The sequence below is a fragment of the Lutjanus erythropterus genome, chromosome 2 (assembly GCF_056507025.1).
Source record: "Lutjanus erythropterus isolate fLutEry1 chromosome 2, fLutEry1.hap2, whole genome shotgun sequence".
In the NCBI taxonomy this organism is placed as follows: Eukaryota; Metazoa; Chordata; class Actinopteri; order Lutjaniformes; family Lutjanidae; genus Lutjanus; species Lutjanus erythropterus.
The window spans coordinates 26,028,033-26,046,740 of NC_139318.1; the positions used below are offsets into that span (position 1 = coordinate 26,028,033).

Below are 18,708 nucleotides of genomic sequence, written 5' to 3' on the forward strand. Positions count from 1 at the left end.
TAATGTATTTTAATTAGAGGCCTTATTTTAGCAACCTAAAACAATTTCTGTTAATTCTAGTCAGTAACTGAATTCAAATTACCTGGCAATTTTTGTAATTAGTAACGTAAACCATTGGTTTACAAAGAAATGCACCGTTGGATTACTTTAAAATATAACACTGGAAATCTTGCACCTCAGAATGGATGAAGCCAAAAAAATGACTTTCACCAATATTCCTTTTTTCTTGTTAAACATCCTCAGCATTTTCAGTGCTATTAAAATGCATTTTTGCATCAGGTTCTTTTTTCTCCCACCATCTGCACCACAAGTGGAGAACTTGTCTAAGGAACCCTGTATGTCAAACATTAGTGGTTATCATTAAAAGAAAGTTTAATTATATTAAGGACTTCATCAAAAATGTAATTAGTATTCCTTGACCTATTTTTTTTCCAAATGCAATCTGGGCTCATTATAGTTATCTGATTTTGTAATCCTGATTACATGTAATCCACTACTACCAACCCTGATTCCAGTATATTAATGGTCACTGGATTGCACTGTAAAGCTGAAACAATGAATCAATTCATCAGTGAAGATATAATTAACATGCAACTATTTTGGACTGAACAGATTAACTGAGAGAATAATCAGCAGATGAATTGATAATGAATAGAATTATTAGTTGCAGCCCTGTTGCAATGAAACATGATGTTAGGGGCTTAGGTCACACAGAAATAGTGTCCGGTGAAGCAGATGCTAATAACAAACTATGTGTCAGGTTGTACAGGAGCGTTTAAGTTGGACATTCAGCTGATTTAATGGTCTTGACTGAACGATACAAATAGAAATAGAGATACCTCAGTTTGAAAGCTCAGTGGTATTCCTCTTGAAGCTTCCTATCTGTGTGAGTTAAGTAGCTGAGTCACTGGTCTAGTAACATCTAGTAAAATGTGGAATATTTATGAGCACCACTCCTGTGTTTCTTTTTTCTGATAGCATCGCTCACACATGCTCCCCCTCTCTCTCTCTCTGTTTGTCTTTTTTCTCTGTCGCCTGCCAGGTTACTATTTTGAGATCCGTTCCATCTGTGCTATAAGGATTAACACCCAGGTGGGTTTGTCTAGTGCCTCTGACACAGCTGATCCCTGTTCGCTGTTTCTAATTCTCCTTGTGGGGCTCACTCACTCTGTAGAAACATCTACTTCCATTTGTTTGCACACCCATTCTCCCCTCGGCCTGATGTTGTTGGTTGTTTTGAAACCGCGGCTGGTCACAAATCTCTTCTGTTTTGTCAGGAGTACCTCGACGTGCTGGGACGCCCCATGGTGCTGGCAGGCAGCGATGCCAAGCAGGTTCAGTGGACCAATGTGTATCAGGATGCTTTGGTGAGACTGCATGATGCTGCTGGCCATATGTGGTCAACTATAGTAAATGCATCAAACACTCATAAATATACACTCTGAATAAATAAGCTCCTAAATTATATTACTGGGACTGTGTCTTTGGACTCATTAGGGTCTCGGCATGGTGGTAACTGGGACTTTGCCTGTATTTAATCTCACCATGGATGGAAACTCACAGGTAACAAAACTGGAGATTATGATCTTTTGTTTTACAGCCCCTCAAATGTTGTATAATATCATAGAATATGAACTGATTACCCTTAGTAACATTAATTAAAAAAACACTGGTTTACAATACAAAGTGCTTCACAGACATAAAAACAGAAAATAGTGTAATTACGAATACAAATAAATTTCATGCAAAATACAGTAGATCAATAAATAAATAAATACTTAGAGGAGGAGATCGATACCACTCTTATGTCTGTACAGTAAATATGAAGCTACTGCTAAGAGAGTGTTAGCCTAGCTTAGCATAAGGACTGGAAATGGGCAAACAGTAAGCCTGTAAATCAACACATTTTGGCTTTACAGTGGGATATGTACCTTGATTATTTTTTGGTCAGGGACATGCCAAGCTTACCTGCTGCTGGCTTCAGCTAGAAATTTACCTGACAGACATGAGAGCAGTATCAATTGTACAATGGCACATTAGGGCCAGAGACTTCAGTTTAAAGTGGTAACTTTGCAAGAAACAAAATCTCATATTAATGAGAAAAAAGCTAGGATAGTCTCTAAGTTAACACACACGTGTGCATGCACACACACACACACACACACACACACACACACAAATTTAGTAGAAAAATTTTTTTACAACAACACTTTCATCATCATGTTTTACACTACAGCAGACGGCAAACTTGAACATCTGCATCCTGTTCAAGCAGCCACAGCAACTACACAGTCAACGACATACTAATGCATGAAAAATGCATGGAAATGAAGAGGTAGAGACAGCACCTGGGCACAGGTGTGATGACACAACCAGTTCATGTAGCTTATAATATTCCAACACAATGAGGATACAGATATTTCATAGAGGAGACAAGCAAATATAACACTAATCTATCACTGTGAAGAAGAGACTCTAGTCTGCAGTTTAGTTCATAGGTTACACTGCACTGATAAACCACAGAAATTAGAGTAACATTAGGTTGACATTTCTATCCCTCGCTGTGCTGTGAGTCTGCATCACATGTTTATCAGCTGCTTTTAATCTTGCTTTTAATCTTGTTGTTTTGTTATTTTTTTTTCTCAGAATATTACCCCCTCCTTTGGCCCCATAATGTTTTTTAAACTTAGAATGGCCTGAATCTGCTCTGGAAATTCCCAGTAATTCCTTTAACATGTCTGATGTGTGGATGCTTTTGTCTGACCAGAATCAGCTGATATTAGGTGTCATGGGAGTCGACGTGCATCTCGACGAGATAAAGCGACTAACACCTCGGTACAATGTATGTACATCCCATTAGCACCATTATTAGTCACATACTAATGCATTTGTACTTGTGATGTGCAGTACAGACTGACAGATCACTCCTTTTTTCATTTCCTAAACAGCTTGGAGCCAATGGATACATATTTGCTATTGATCCAAATGGATATCTTCTCCTTCACCCTAATCTTCAGCCAAAGGTAATGTGTCTTAAAAACCTTTATTTGTCACAATGTTGCAGGTTGGATTTAACTGCATGACACTGGAGATAAGATGAGGAAGTTTAAATGTCTATTGGTAAAGGATGGCTGAGAGTAGAGGAGTGATGGTGAATGGTGTGGGCTGGCTGGAATGGCAAGAGGCAGGCAAGCAGGTTAACAGGCAAGTGAGGAGACACGCAGGCAGACGAGGAACGATCCTGACCACAAAGAGAAGACAGTATAATCAGGGTCCAATTGCAGTCTGGCCCCTACCCCTTCCCTCTATCCACTCTCATTCTGTTTACACGTTCATGTGGAGGGTCTGTCACACCGAGTGTCATTTCAAACCAGTCAGCCTTAAGGGGGAGCGTGCTCTGAGCACCACAAGCCGAGCCCTATTTAGTCTCATTATGCTGGAGAGAAGGCAGCATCTTTATGGCTGATAAATCCAAAACTCTGCAACTCACACCAAAATAATCTAGATGGATAAATAGCACTACAGGCCAGAGGGAAAATATGCATTTTTGATTTTTGGGTGAGCTGTCCATTTAAGAATCACAAATGAGTTTTTATTTACTCAATTAATCATTTTACTTTTCACAAGCTTACTATGTCATGAATTTAGTGAGTGTGCCAGGTCATTGCCACACACCTACATCTTTGTCAACGTCATGTATGAGATTATCTTTAGATAAATATTTATTTAATTACAATATCCATTGTGAAAAATGTTCCTGTTTCTGTCAAGGCAAGGCAAGGGTGTCCCAAAGCTTGCAAGTGTATTTATACCCTCAGCATTAATTAAGAGACCCTCCTGTCTCCACAGAGGAGTGTTGAGGGGCCAATTGGAATTTGTGTCAAGGAATTAAACACGAAGAACAGATCACTAATCAGAGAGGCCTCCCTGCCACTGTAGCTGAAGAAACTGGATCTCACACTGGATGTGTGAAAAGCTGGGGCTGAAGTATTGCAAGGCTGATGAGCTGATAGGTGGCAGGTGTGTAGGATGAGCGAGGGAACCAGGAGAGCGAGGAGGGCAGACAACACACTCAAACACAAAGAGGAACAGACAGGGAGCCACAAGAAGACACAGGAAAATGGGAAGCATCAGGAAACACAAGGATAAACACTGGTACATTTTACTGCAGGTAGAAGAGAGGGTGAGACATAGAGAGAAGAATACATACTTTGAGTTTTAAATCGTGATTGTTCAGATATAGTTTAGATAATTATGATGCAGATATGTCTGTTCAATACCTTCATTTGATGTTAGTCTATTTTTCTCCCTCGCCTCCTCTTAGCTTGTGAACCTCCCTGAGCCGGTGACACTGGACTTCCTGGATGCAGAGGTGGAGGACAGCAATAAAGAGGAGGTGAGCACTTATGTTCCACAGAGTGGAACTGAAAAGTTTCTGTTTTCAGGCGTTTTCTGTTCCTTATTGCTGTTAAGCTCGTGTTCAGAGTTACTGCTGGGCCAGTGAACAACGTCATCTGCCTCAGGACAATCTGCCCACCAGTCTGCAGTGCTCTGCGCAGGTAACTGAAGGACCACGTAACATGTTTTCATAACATGTTCGTGCCTTTGTGTTTTGTAGATCCGGCGACAGATGATTGATGGAAGACCTGGTGAAATGCAAGTCAAAACTCTTATCAAGTCGATTGATGAGGTAAGTATAGTCTCTCTCTTTCTGGATAACTGAAGTCTCACTGTAGCTGATCATGTAGATTTCACTGACACATGTTCAATAATCAGACCTAATCTGTGGTGTGATGAATATGTTTGAAGAACATCACGTACGTCTTTCACAATCTGTTTCTCATTCTTGTATCAGCCTCAATGTCTCAGTTAAGATACAACTGGTGGCCATTAAACTTTGACGATTTTTCAATTAGTACTGATTGTAGTTTAAAATACAGACCTATTTTCTATTGTATTTGTGAATATTGTCAAAAGAACTTTAACAACCTCAGAAAATATTAATAGCTTTAGGTTATTAAATTCATATGCCTGTTAACTCCTCTATTAAAAACACAAAGTATTTATAAATGGTTTACATAGGTTGACTGAAGTTTAGTTAAATGTCTTTCTTTACTGCAGCAATACATTGATGAGGTGTACAGAGGTTACACCTGGACTCCTATCAACGGTACAGATTACAGGTGAGCCATTATGATGTTATGGATTATAATTAATAACCAACCAGCTGTGGCCTGATGAGGACAACATGCACTGACTGATTTACTCTGAACCCCTTCCCCCTCTCTTTGTCTCATTCATGTGTCTCATGTAGTCTTGGTCTGGTTTTACCTCCGTACAATGAGTTCTACATCCAGGCAGACCTGAGTGACGTGATGCTGCAGCTCCAGTGTGAGTACAGGACAGCAGAGCTTCAAGATTCAGTTTTTATTAAGATGTAAGACAAAGATTAGATGAAAAAACTAACATTACCCTCTGTGTCTGTGTTACAGACATGCAATCCTTGCTGCCCAGCTCCTTTGAATCTGCAGGACACGTGTTTCTGGCTCCAAGGTAACCACCGTCTCTGTTTGCTCTCTTGATTTCACTCTTTGTCTGTCTGCCGGTATTAAATCTGTCCTCTGTTCCTCAGAGAATACTGCAAACGTCTGCATCTTTCTGACAACAACACCCAGTTTCTGCAGAACTTCCTCTCACTCATGCTGGATATTTCCCCAGAATCTGATGAGTGTGAGTGTGTTGAGAGTAGTTTACAGTATCTGTCACTGCTGCAGACAAACAGATGAGATAATACATGTGTCTTATATCTCAGGTGACCAAGGCCTCATCCACAACCTGATTTTGGACTCAAGGATTATCGGGCAGCTGGCCTCTCGTGTTTGGAAGAACAAGGATCTGAATTCGTGAGTCAATTTCTTAGTTTGATTGTGCAAATGAACAGCAATCTGCTGTGATGGTATCAGAACTAAAACACACAGAGCTGGCTAAGTAAAAACTATTTGTTACAGGTACGGCTTTCTGGCTGTGTTTGCATCCACTGATGGAGGAATAACACGAGTATTTCCCAACGCGTGAGCAAGATTAATGCACATACTAAAGCAGAGAAATATATTAGTAATCTGTCCCATAAATAGTTTTATTTTTCAGAAAACTTTGAATGATTTTTGTTATGTTTATACAGAGCTGCTGAGTTATGGGATGAGGATCCTGAACCCTTTAACTCAAATTACTACAGACGGAGCCTCGACAACAAAGGCTACATGTTCAGACCTCCGTTCAGATCCAGTGAGTAACTCATGAACATATCTTGGCTGTGTGTATGTAAAAGGGTGCAGGAATGCATTGCACTACTTTTTTGTTACTTTCACCAAAATAACTGCAGATGTATAAGAGTAATGTTGTTTCATAGCATTATTCCTGCAAATGCTCCTATGCTATCTAACGCTTTGGGTAAAAGGACATTTCCATCATTAATGTCCACCCCAATTCTGCGCCGGCTCTGTGCAGCCTCACGTCTCAGCTGTGTCTCATGGGTGTAAACATGCCCTGGAGCATTTATTTACACTTCAAGTCTATTAAAGGCCCGGAATAAATATATATATCTACATTTTGCAAGTGAGGCAGAGAGTGCTGCTCTCTGGCCCTCTGCTCCAGTTTGTAATGTAGGTTAAAATATTGTAGCATCGGCCCACATTTCCCATTGTGCATTTGACAGGGATCCTTTTATATAAAGTAAATGCAGAGCTGGGCTGAGTAGTGTGTTAAGTTTGCTGTTTCATGTTCCAAAATGCAAATGTTACTTTTTGATAGTGCTTGTCATGTGTCTGTTCAGAACATGGCAGTTTATGTTGGTAATTGTCATTTTTTTCTGCTGGTTTTAACTGTTAGTGAGGTAGTTGGTTCGTTTCTTGACAGCAACTCTGTTTTGTAGCTTAACACACTTTTTGTCATCCTTTCAGACATGAATGCAGCATGATTGATGATGCAATACTTGATGTAATAAATGTAATAATCCTACTAAAGAAACATTATGTTACTTTGTTACTGTTGAAAGTAATATATTACTGTAATGCATGACATGTTTTACACTTTGGTGACATGATGACACCAGAGCCAGCATGAAGACTGTGAGATGTGGTTGAAATGGACCTTAAACTGAGATTATTTTGTTCCATGCGCTCATCTTAAGGTCAACAATGAACTTTTATCCTGAAGTACTTGTCACATAACTGCCAAATAATTGTTAATTTCAGTTAAACATAAATTCAAAATGATAATTTCAGCATTCATACATGAGTGACATCAGAATGTGACCTCACATCATTGATTTAACCTTGTTTTATTTGTTTCAGCCTTGGACGACCCCATGGGTGCAGAAAACGGCACAGTTGGAATTCTGGTCTCTTCGGCTGTTGAGGTTAACTTGGGAGGAAAACTGCTCAAACCTTCAGGTGAGAAAAATACTTTCATGTGGAAACTCGATGTGAAATCCAGTGTTGTCTGGGATTCTCAGGAATGTTCTTTATCTGAAATATGTTCTGATTATTTCAGCTGCCTCAGTTTTGAACTGTCTTCTTACCAAAATGCTGCTTCTTGCTCTCTTCTTCCTCTCTTTGTCCTGATCGTGTGGATGTTGTCGCTCAGTGGTCGGAGTGAAGCTGGACTTGGAGGCGTGGGTGGACAAGTTTAAGATCCTGGCCAGCAACGTGTCAGACAGTCGACAGGGCTCACACAAGGTGCCACTGATCACTAATAATCACTTGATTAGACTGCATTTACTGGAACAGAAGTGACTTTATTCTCTCATTACACTTTTTATTAAACAGTGTGGACCATCCAGAAGTTGTGAAATGGACTGTGAAGTGAACACTGATGTAAGAACGTTTTCTATTTCATTCTCACATTGACACAACCACTTGAGACTGCAGCTGACCTGCTACTGCAGTCAGACACTGTCATCAGTTTTGTGGCCACAGTTGCATTTTTCACACGTTAAATGTCTTCTTAAGTCTTTATTATTAAGTGACAAACTTAAAGGTAACATTTTATAGACCAGAACAGAGCTGCTGGTGCTACTTGTCTCGCTGTAAGAGGAACACTTGTAAAAGCTGACACGTCAAGTGTAATTAAGAAAATCCACATTCCTGCCTGTTGTGTATGATTAAGATTAAGAGGCCTTGAGCTCAACTTGTCAGCTTCTCAACTTGATGTTATACTATGAAAAATCTCCCTCTAACCAGTAATTTAGTCAGGCATTGAGCCTTAAAATCTTATTTTCCTGAAAAAGTGATTTGCTTTATTCTGTTTTGACATTTCATTACAGGAAAATTTGGAGCAAGTGTACAGAAATGATAACTATTTATAAACGCGCTTCTTTTCACAAAGAAGTCTTGAATGCGTAATTTAAGACCAAATGACTCGTGACGAAAATGTTTTTCGCAGTGTAATATACTTTTAATAAGAAATAGACAAAAGATCCACACACTAGTACAACATCTCTGATGGATTGTGTAAAGACGATACTTAGCCTTCTTCAGATCTTGCTGGCAGCAAATAAAAAGGCTATTATAAAACTTAGCCTTCAGGAAAACTGCCCCACCACAGCCCTTTTTGTCGATATTGTCAAACATTTACATCTTTTAGAACAGATGACTTTCTCCATATGACTAAAAAAGCATCAGGGAAAAATGGTGTGTTTTTCCAGAAGAAATAAGAAAGATCTTTCATAATTATTGTATGAATCCTGTGCAATATTCTGTTTTAAATTAGGCAACTCTGTCTTGATTTATTGATCATCCCAAGACCTCAGTTTAGTTTGCTTTTTTGTTTTCTGTTCATTATTCATCTGCTTGTTTGCTTACTGCCCTTATAATGTGAAAAATCTTCATAACTAAAAAGTAACAAACAAAAAGATCTGCGCACTGTACTGATAACTGCCAACAAGTCACCATCACAAAGCAGAACGAGTGACATGTAGACACAAATGTGACTCAGACGATTGTGATCTGCTTGATTGAGAGTCAGTCTTCTCAAACAACTGGACCAATCAGAGCAGAGCTGGGCGACGATGTCTAATACTCCCGCATGCGGACAGAGCACACCTCTATGAAAAGGGCAAAAACAACTAGAAGAAGAAGGCATAATTTAGTAATCCCTCTTGGGAAAATATTTTTTTCGCTCTTTTTTGGTTTTATATGCACACATGCATAAACAGGACCTAAAGAAATGAATCAGTAGAGAGACGTCAGTATGAAGAGCTGCTACTTATAGCGGCGCCCCGAGCAGTTAGAGGGGAAGAGATATTAAATCCAACAGATTGGAAGTTAAGTCAAATGTGTATCATTAATCACAACTCATCCAGAAATGCCATTATAAAAAAAAAGCCATTTAGAAAGACCAAGTCAGAAACTAAAACAGATAAAAAAAAAATTCATATACTCTACCGTATTATGTATGAAGGCATATTATTCCTTTATTAGTTTTCTGTTTTGTACACTTGCCTGCAGGTTTTTACTGTCTGTTGTCTCCTCTTATAAGAACAGTTCAACCTTGAAATCTTGAGACTTCCTGTGTGCTGCTGCTGCAGTGCAGTGATGCAAAGTGTTAAGAACTGCTTGTTAAATGTAAACTGTGCTGTGTTGTCTTTAGGACCTTCTCTGTTATCTCATTGACGACGGTGGGTTCCTAGTTATGTCCAATCAGAGAGATCACTGGAAAAAGGTGAGTCTTTGTGTGATAATGTGCTTATTCTTATACAATATATCATCTGTCTTCTTTTAGAAGAATGTACACAGTGTGCCTTAACCAATATATTTTGAAATGCTTAGAAAAAGGAAAGATATTTTTAAAAATGTGACTCATGTCTTTTCAGTGCAGTCATCCTGCTCTAATTAAATTCCCAGTGGATCCTCTTTTAAGTGAATTAATTTCTGAGCTTTTTATAAACCTAGTTGTTGTTGCTAACAATGTTATTGTTTTTGCTTGTTTTACATCAGTTTTTTTATGTTTGCTGGTTACAGGGTCATTTAAGTTGTAACTAAACTAAATTCATCATAAGTTATTGCAGTTTCCTTTTTTTTTCTAACTGTTCAGTTCAGTTGTCTCTGCAGGCTGTTTGGCTGTTTCACTGGTGCGCTTTCTTTTCCTCTCTCTTAATATCTCTTCTTTTCTTCATCCATCGCAGATCGGTCTTTTCTTCGGTGATGTGGACCCTTACCTGATGCATGCTCTCTACAACAACTCAATCTTCACTCGGCGTCAGTCTTTCCACTACCAGTCTGCATGTGAACCAGTCAGCAGCAGCCACACTGGCGCAGCACCAAAGGGTATCTTTGTGGTAAGCGAGCACCTACATATTTTAGATTCTTGGATCTTTTTATAGCTCGTTTTACTCGTGCAGTGCCTATTCAAAATGTGCCTGTTTGGACTGGGCCAATTCCTTGGATTTTACTGTTGCTGCTTGCCGCGTTCTCAAGAGCTGCTCATAAAAACAACTTCACTGTCGACCCCGAGCTTTGTTGGATCCTGACCGATACTTGCCATGACATAAATACGTCCCCTCGCAATAAAGTTACATCTGATTCTTGAAATGTTTGAGTTTAGTGAAACAAAGTGGCAAACTTGTTGAATTGTGATGTCTATGGCACAATTAGAGATGGACATTTGATAGCAAACATGAGATAATCAGCTGGCTGCTGTCATTGCTAACAGCCAGCTATTTGGGACCGGGCTATTAAGCTGTTTGGGACCCGGTTATCTAGTTATTTAGCACCAGGCTATTTAGCTATTTGGAACCAGGCTAGTTAGGTATTTGAGGACAGGCTTTTTAGCTGTCTGGTGCCAGGCTATCTAGCTATTTCGGGCCAAGCTATTTGGGATTAGACTATTTAGATATTTCGGACTAGATTATCTAGTTATTTGGGACCAGGCTATTTAGCTATTTGGAACAGGAATGTTTGGAATGTTTTTTGTGGTACAAAACAGCAAACTTTACAACTTTATTTCAGAGAAACATCTCTGTCTCTCCATTCTCTCTTTCTTCATCTGTTCTTGAATGTACTGTTGTGAGCAACAGAGAGCAAGCTGTACCCAGCATACTGTTTGGTGGTGTAACAGAGGTCTCCTCTTAATACACTACAAATTGTATACACTGTATACACTGAAAGAGTGCTTTCATTAAACATGCTAATGTCTTTGGTGAACACTGAACCCAACTTCTGAAAATTGTTAACTCCCTCCAGAGTTAATTATGTTAATACACTGTGTTTTAATGTCCCTGGCATACTTGTTTGTTTTCATACTGGTTCCCGTACACATGCATGCTTTGTGTTCACCTCAGCAGCAGCAGTTGTGGTCTGACTCAGTCACCAGATTTGTCACAAACACATTACTGGCTATTTTCAAGTTGCGTCTCATATCTGCTGAGACCAATATGATTGTATAAGTGAACTCTACTTTCATACTTAGGGTTGATTACACTCAACAACAAGCAGACAGACAGACTTTGGGACAGTGAACTTAATTAAAATTTCAGAATTGGGAACTATAAATGTGAACAAATTCCTTTTAATCTGTGTTAACTGAACTTTGAGCTAGCTTTTGGAAACTGTGACAGTGCGCACCTGTGGAAGCAGTGCTGCTAATAAATATAGATCCTGTAGATCTCAAGAGCTGACACTGCACTCCCTCTGGTCATCAGCAATTCACTCGCCAAGTGTGTGAAGACGATTGTATGAATGCTTGTCAAGAATATATACATATTGATACATATATACATAAATACAGAGAGAGACTTCATTTCAGTCAGATGGAAAATGCTCATCTGTAACTTCTCTCTGTTTCTGCAGCCGTCCATCGCTGACATCCTCAGCTTGGCATGGTGGACATCCACAGTGGCATGGTGAGACTTTGTTTCAATTAGATGACACCAGGAGCATGTGAGCTGCCCTGTAAACAATCCTAACTGTGTACGGACTTCTCCTCATCAAACCAGGAGTGCCTTTTTTGTGCTGTGCGCTGCTGGCGGCTCCCGCTTAGTTATTTTCAGCACTGTGTTACTGAAGCTGTGACAAGTGTTTAATCTTATTTATTGAAGGATACAGATTGTATTTCATTCTTTTACAAAGTACTGTGTGAACTTTTTTTTTTTTACAGGTCTGTGACCCAGCAGCTTCTGTATGGACTGGCCTACAACAGCTGGCTCTACCAAGGTGGTCAGACTCATTACTTTTTGTTTTTATGTAAAATGTGGTACAAATGAGGTGAAAAAAGTCACTTGCACAAAAAAAAAGCCTAACAAGCAGCTCATTTGCATTTTGTCCTTATTTTTCTGCCTCATAACTTCTGTTGCCATAAACATGTTCTGACCTCATTAAAAGGGGATTTTGTTAACAGCTAAGTGTGTTCTTGCACCAGGGTATCAGGAAACAACAACAATGAGAGGAAAATCTGGATCAAAATCATTTAAACATGATTAAAAAATGAAAATGAGCTTTAAGTATGTTAGTTTGATGTTTTTGCAGATGATCTCCTGGTAGAAGGTTTTGAGACAAAGGAAAGCAGCTGTGTGACCATCCAAAGCCAGTTCTACTTTACAAACACTACCAACTCCTACAATGTGCTGCAGGACTGTGGAAACTGCTCACGGTGGGTTTTTCTGGAGCATTAGCAGAATGTGTTTGTGCTCTCATACCTGCACTGAACACGCTATGAATATCCATCACTGTCTCCTACAGGCTGTTTCACGCAAAACGGATAGAAAACACCAACCTGCTCTTCGTGGTCGCTGAGACGCTCCCCTGCAGCTCATGTGAGATAGAGAGACTTACACAGGTTAGGACAGAGTGTATCCTTTTTATGCTGACAGTCACTCCTTTGTGCTTTTATTTATGCTGAAGGCGGTGATCTCATCAATCTTGCGTGGCAGGTGAGTTCACTGTTAGCTCCCTTAACTAAAACCAAACAGTTCAGGAGGAAAATCCATGCGAAGTGCTGAGTAACGCACGGTATCGTAAAGGCCCAACTTCCTGCTTTGACTACAGTGCCTTAGTGAGTAAATACACTATAAATATGACATTATATTCATGCTTCAGTTCTGAGCATGCAGTGGCACATTTTGAGCACAGGAAAATATTTCATAAGAACATGAATCGTGTTTTGTTCAAAAATTAGCACAAAGAATAATTCAATTTTAACAAACAAAAATCTGTTCTGTCCTCATGAATATTATTTGCATTTTTGCTATACACTGTATAATGATAACCTCTCTCATTCAGTTTAAATTATGTCAGTGAAATTGTACTTGTTGCTGCCAGATTGAGAGGGTGTGTTAGGTCGATGACTGTGGAGAGTGATGTAAGTCACCTGTGGTTAGCTGTGCAGTTTGAGTTGATTACCTGAACTAGCTTGCAGGCATCGCTTCATTAGCTAATTAGTTCCTTAAAAATCACTTTTATCTCCATCCATCCGTCCATCTTCAACCGCTTATCCAAAATCAGGTTGTGGAGGTAACAGTTCCAGCAGGGGACCCCAGACATCCCTTTCCTCGAATACATTAGCCAGCTATGACTGGGGGAAAGGCCAGGGCAAAGACATAATCCCTCCATCTAGTCCTCGGTCTGCCCTGTGTCCTCCTCCCAACTGAACGTGCCTGGAACACCCCCCTAGGGAGGCGACCAGTTGGCATCCGTACAAAATGCCCAAACCACCTCAACTGGCACCTTTCTACAAAAAGGAGCAGCGGCTGTACCCCGAGTTCCTCAGGTATGACTGAGCTTCTCACCCTATCCCTAAGGGAGATGCTAGCCACCCTCCTGAGAAAACCCATTTCGGCCACGTGTATCCACAATCTCAATCTTTCGGTCATGACCCACCCTTCATGACCAGAGGTATGAGTAGGAATGAAGATTGACCGGTAGCTCTATTTTCGTCACAACGGTACGGTAAAACGAATGCAATACCGCTCCCGCTGCTCCGATTCTCTGGCCCATCTCACGCTCCATTGTCCCCTCACTCAAGAACAAGACCCCGAAAACTCCCTCACTTGGGGTAAGGATTCATTCCCTACTCGGAGTAGACAATCCACCAGTTTCCTGTCGAGAACCATGGCCTCAGACTTAGAGGTGCTGATCCTCATCCCAGCTACTTTGCACTCGAATGCAAACCGATCCAGTGAACGCTGAAGGTGATATTATCACAATGTAAAGTCTATGAACTGAATGAGAAGTCAAAACACTACTGAACATGTTTGGTGGGCTGCATACTCCCAGAGGTAGACTTCTAGAAAACTTCTTTGGTGTATGCACCAGGTGGGCAATTCTTACTTAAGACTTAATAGGCACCATCTTTGGGTCTGTTACCCACGTCCAAAATAGCATAGTCGCAGAGTTAGCTAAGCACAGACTAACTTTCAACTGCAAGTTCATGAAAGTTCATAAAACGAGGTATGCAAGCAACCAACATACCTAACTATACTGTATGTGTGTGCCTGTGGGGTGCTTCCCTTCTGTCCTGGTAAAGCTGCCATTATGCTTAATCAGAACTGCTTATCAATGGTTTAATTGAATTTGGGTTGTTGGCTCTGTCAGAAAATTTCTGTAACCTTGTGAAAGGCACCCACACCCACTGTACAGAGCGATTAAACTGAGTGAGTGTACAGGCAAACCTGAGAGTGCACCGAGCAGGGAAATTGAGAGATGAGGGATGCAAATGATTAAAACTGAGAGAGGTTATTATTTTGTGTTTGTGTGGATAATGGCAAAAAAACAAAAAACAAATGAATTCGCAGAACATAGACTAGATTTTTGTCGGCTGAAAGTAGGTTCTTTTTTGTGTGATAATTTGTCAACAAAATATAATGAATATAATACAAATAAAATCATTTCTATGCTCAAAATGTTTCATTGCAGGCACAAATTCCCTATGTGAAGAACACAATCACAAGAATTTTTTTTAATGTATGTGATGAATCATTTACTCTTGAGGAAGAGGATTTATTGTGAACTCTCGTTGCAGGAAAACACGTCAGAGTGTGGACGGGGTCATGCTCTGCAGTCGTCCATAGGAGTCCTTCTCTTTATTCAGCTTATTCTGCCTCTTTTTCATCTCTGACACGTGAAAACACTCTAACTGACATCTTTCATCTCTTTGGGTTTAGGCTCAGATCTACTGAAGGTCAGATCAAACGGCAACTGCACAATTCTTCTTTTTTGATCTGCAAACAGCCCACAGCACATTTAGTGCTTGGGGAAAAAAAAATACGTGGATCAGCTCATAGTGTTTTTTGCCTTACTGCTTATGCATTTGTTGGTGTTTCAGGGCTTGAGTGCAAAATATAGGACGAGAATGTGTTGAGTGTGCATGCTACTTAAACTAGGACAAGCATGTTTCAAATTTTTGCACACAGGCTCAGCCATGTAAATGATCACCAAAAAGTCAGGGAGGCAGCTGAAATGTATTTTTAACAGGCCAATAAATAATCGCCCAGCTGGAGCAGACGTCAGTCAAAACTGTAGGTTGGATATGGTGGTGAAATGACAAAAGATCTAAAAACTCCTGGCTTTTTTGTGGTTGATGGAAGTATTTTGCTTGTGTAAAGTTGCACTACCAAACTGTGGAAATACAAGTAAAAGTAAAGCCGTCTTAGCAACAAAGACTTAACTTAAAGTATTTAAGTAAAAATGCTCATTTGACAGCAGAATGGACCCCATCTGTGTTATCTGTGTCACTGTATCATACACTGCATTATCAGATTATTATTGATGATGTTCTAATATGTCAGCAGCTTTTTAATGCTGTAACTCTTGGGTGGAGCTAATTTCCACTACAGTGTATAATGTTGAGTAGTATCATTGGCTATCTAACAATAACTATAAAAAGTAGAATTTTAAAATGGCCCAACTAATATTTACGCTTATTGTTAAGATGGCGATCTCTAGTGGCCGTAGTAATTATGACAGAAGTATAAAGAGTGATAAAGTCCATGTAGGGAAGTAGTTGGGTTGATGGATGGGTGAAGCACAGGACTTTTTCCCAAGAGACTAGGGTTTGCGTTGCATGTGAAACCAAAAATCCATGGTGAGTTATGCAGTTTTAAGTTACATAGGTGACTTGTTTCACTTCTGTCACATGACATACGTAGCATACCTATTTAAGTAGTTTTGCTGCCTAAACCAAACCAAACTACTGACCTTTTCACAATCTTAACCACATATTTAATGTCATGTAATTCAAAAGTCACCAGCAATCAACATATTCTGTTTTTTAGGTATGAGGACATGTTGTTTTAAATATTACATTTCCCTCTACAAGTTAAGTTATTGTTCTAACCTGAAAAATAACTGTAACTCTGCTACCTGTAGGCCTGTGTTAGTCAGCTAACAAGCTAGCATCATATAATTCAATATTCCACGATTTGATGCAAATGTCACAAGCTGTACATTGTTTGCAATTTCAAAAGAGATGGCAAAGGCAACAATACCAAAGTTTTGATGCAACAGGTTCTCATGATATCATATCTTTTTTATTCTTTTTTTATGGCTCTGGGCTGCCTCATGTCTGTGTCCTACCCAAAAAAAGAGTTAGACACTAAGCAGTCAAAACAGCACAAAAAATATTTTTTTTCACCTGAGGGGCAGCTCAGCCAAAGAGGGCAAATGGGCTGTTGCTCTGGCAACAAGCCCGGCCTTGTGCACGTCCTTAGTGTTTTGCATGACCCACATGCTTGTGCATGTGATGTACAACATGAAAGCAGCATAACAGGGACCCACCCTCAGAAACATTGCTCTATAGTGCTACTAGTGGTCATTTAGGTAGCATAAAATGGACTTAATAAAGTAAAAGAAACCTCAACACTGTCCCCAGGTATAGTACTTGAGGAAATATACTTGCTTGCTTTCCACCACTGAAAATACAGTGCTGCACAGGTCGCCACATGAACCGGGTGTATTTGTCTAGAGGAGCTCTGTGATTGGTCAAACACAGCTGAGTTTTTAGATCTTTTGTTGTCACTGTGGCTCATTAGATGAGGCCCACCTCAACAGTTAAATGTTTACAGTAAATGGAGTTACAGTTTACTTACAACTGCTGGGTAAAGCTGTCCAAGCCACTTGCACAACTGTCAGTTTTACATCGTGTCCACCACACATCAAGCTAACCGCTGCAGCATGAACATGTAAATAAATTGACAGAATCTGCTGCTGGTTGAGCTTCACAGTTCAGACTCCCTCCTGTTTCAGACTCTGCTGCTTCTGACAGCTTCTGCTTCTGTTGGCTTTGTGAAATTCAAAATGAATTCTCTGCACCAGCTTTCATTTGCATGTCCAGTCCTAGTAAATGTCTTTGCACATAAAGGAGCAGTTTTTACGTGACCGTAGATCTGAGCCTTAACCTCACATTCACTTCAGTGTCTTTCAATCCACCTCTGACCTTTGCCAAGACAGTTTCAATACCACAAATGGTATCATACATGACAACGACCCAGAATGACTTCCATCTACCATCTCAAGTACGCCTTTGTCTTTTAAATATTTAAATCTAGCAAGAGTTCAGACAGAATTTAGATGAAAAGTATTTTTTCCCCTAAAAGTATTTTCTTAGAGCACTTACAAGACAACAGATGAGAAAAGCCAGAATGATGAGAAATACCTGTTAGATTTTGTGACTTATCATAACACATATCAGTGATTAAGTGGAGTTTAATTGATACAAAGATTGTTGAAGTCAAGGTTTGTTTTATTGAAATGCTTCCTCAGAGACTCGGTGTGATCTTGAAGTGCTTCCAGTTGCTAAGAATCATTAAAGGCAGTAAAATCAGACAAAAACAGACCAAAATCCTCAAATGTTAACAGTGATTTTGTTACGAAAATCTAACCACTGCATTACTGCTGTGATAATCGGATACTTTAGTCTGGCAGTAATTATCATGACCATACATTTATCATAAATTTTAATTTACATGCAGTGTTATCTATGTTGTCTTATAGCACAAAACCTATAGTCAGTGTGTGGCCATCATCTTTTTAAACACCAGTTGTTTGACTGAGGGGAAACTCTCTGTCCCTTTTTTGTATCTTCTATCGCCACTATTTGTCAAACCTGAATTTATGCACTTATGTATGCTTCTGTATGGGGAATGTAGCTTCTGAACAGCTTTCAGTGTTATCAATATGTTATCAGTATGTGATGCTTTTTGACCCTCTGTTGAGATTCCCCTGATGTCTCACTGAAAGAGGTGATTCACTGTGGCAGAATATTTTCATTTTATCATGCATACCTCACCATGACAGTGACTGATCTAATTCAACTTTTACAAATTTGGGAAGCTGTAAGACTGAAAGGTCTGCCCAGTGCTGCATGTAGTGTTGCGCTAAAATGATTAGTTTGTGCAATTTATTTTACTTATTTTAGGGTTAAAACTCCTTATGCTCTGTGAATGATTTCATGTGGATACAGGTGTACATGATCAATTGTCCTACCCATTATTTTCTCAATTAATAATCATTCTAAGGAGATTGATTTGCAAAAACAGGTAAACACCATTTTTAAAATAAATAAACCAGAACAAGTTTGATTGATATTCCTTGGAGCACACAAAAATAAAAAGTTAAAAACATAAATTAAAAATGGAGACATTTGTTTTTGCAAATGAGCCCTTTAGTTGTGTAAAATGGCAATAAAATAACAGGAAATGCCCCTCAGGTTCCCACAGCT

At 39.6% G+C, this 18,708-nt stretch overlaps 1 protein-coding gene across 2 annotated transcripts in view; it reads left to right on the forward strand.

The window, feature by feature from the left end:
• cacna2d2b (calcium channel, voltage-dependent, alpha 2/delta subunit 2b) overlaps window positions 1–15,487 on the forward strand; it is a 54,146-nt gene extending 38,659 nt beyond the window's left edge. For both annotated transcript variants that reach the window (XM_084734933.1, XM_084734941.1), the window contains exons 14-38: window positions 1,043–1,092; window positions 1,278–1,367; window positions 1,498–1,563; window positions 2,768–2,842; window positions 2,949–3,023; window positions 4,325–4,396; window positions 4,619–4,690; window positions 5,122–5,183; window positions 5,315–5,391; window positions 5,493–5,553; window positions 5,633–5,730; window positions 5,813–5,903; window positions 6,009–6,071; window positions 6,182–6,285; window positions 7,353–7,451; window positions 7,645–7,736; window positions 7,827–7,874; window positions 9,649–9,720; window positions 10,184–10,336; window positions 11,847–11,899; window positions 12,154–12,209; window positions 12,522–12,645; window positions 12,735–12,844; window positions 12,965–13,047; window positions 15,013–15,487. In XM_084734933.1, coding sequence (XP_084591059.1) covers window positions 1,043–1,092; window positions 1,278–1,367; window positions 1,498–1,563; window positions 2,768–2,842; window positions 2,949–3,023; window positions 4,325–4,396; window positions 4,619–4,690; window positions 5,122–5,183; window positions 5,315–5,391; window positions 5,493–5,553; window positions 5,633–5,730; window positions 5,813–5,903; window positions 6,009–6,071; window positions 6,182–6,285; window positions 7,353–7,451; window positions 7,645–7,736; window positions 7,827–7,874; window positions 9,649–9,720; window positions 10,184–10,336; window positions 11,847–11,899; window positions 12,154–12,209; window positions 12,522–12,645; window positions 12,735–12,844; window positions 12,965–13,047; window positions 15,013–15,108 — 2,042 coding nt within the window. In that variant the 3' untranslated portion in view covers window positions 15,109–15,487. The remainder of the gene's footprint in view (window positions 1–1,042; window positions 1,093–1,277; window positions 1,368–1,497; window positions 1,564–2,767; window positions 2,843–2,948; window positions 3,024–4,324; window positions 4,397–4,618; window positions 4,691–5,121; window positions 5,184–5,314; window positions 5,392–5,492; window positions 5,554–5,632; window positions 5,731–5,812; window positions 5,904–6,008; window positions 6,072–6,181; window positions 6,286–7,352; window positions 7,452–7,644; window positions 7,737–7,826; window positions 7,875–9,648; window positions 9,721–10,183; window positions 10,337–11,846; window positions 11,900–12,153; window positions 12,210–12,521; window positions 12,646–12,734; window positions 12,845–12,964; window positions 13,048–15,012) is intronic.
• Window positions 15,488–18,708: the final 3,221 nt, after the last annotated feature.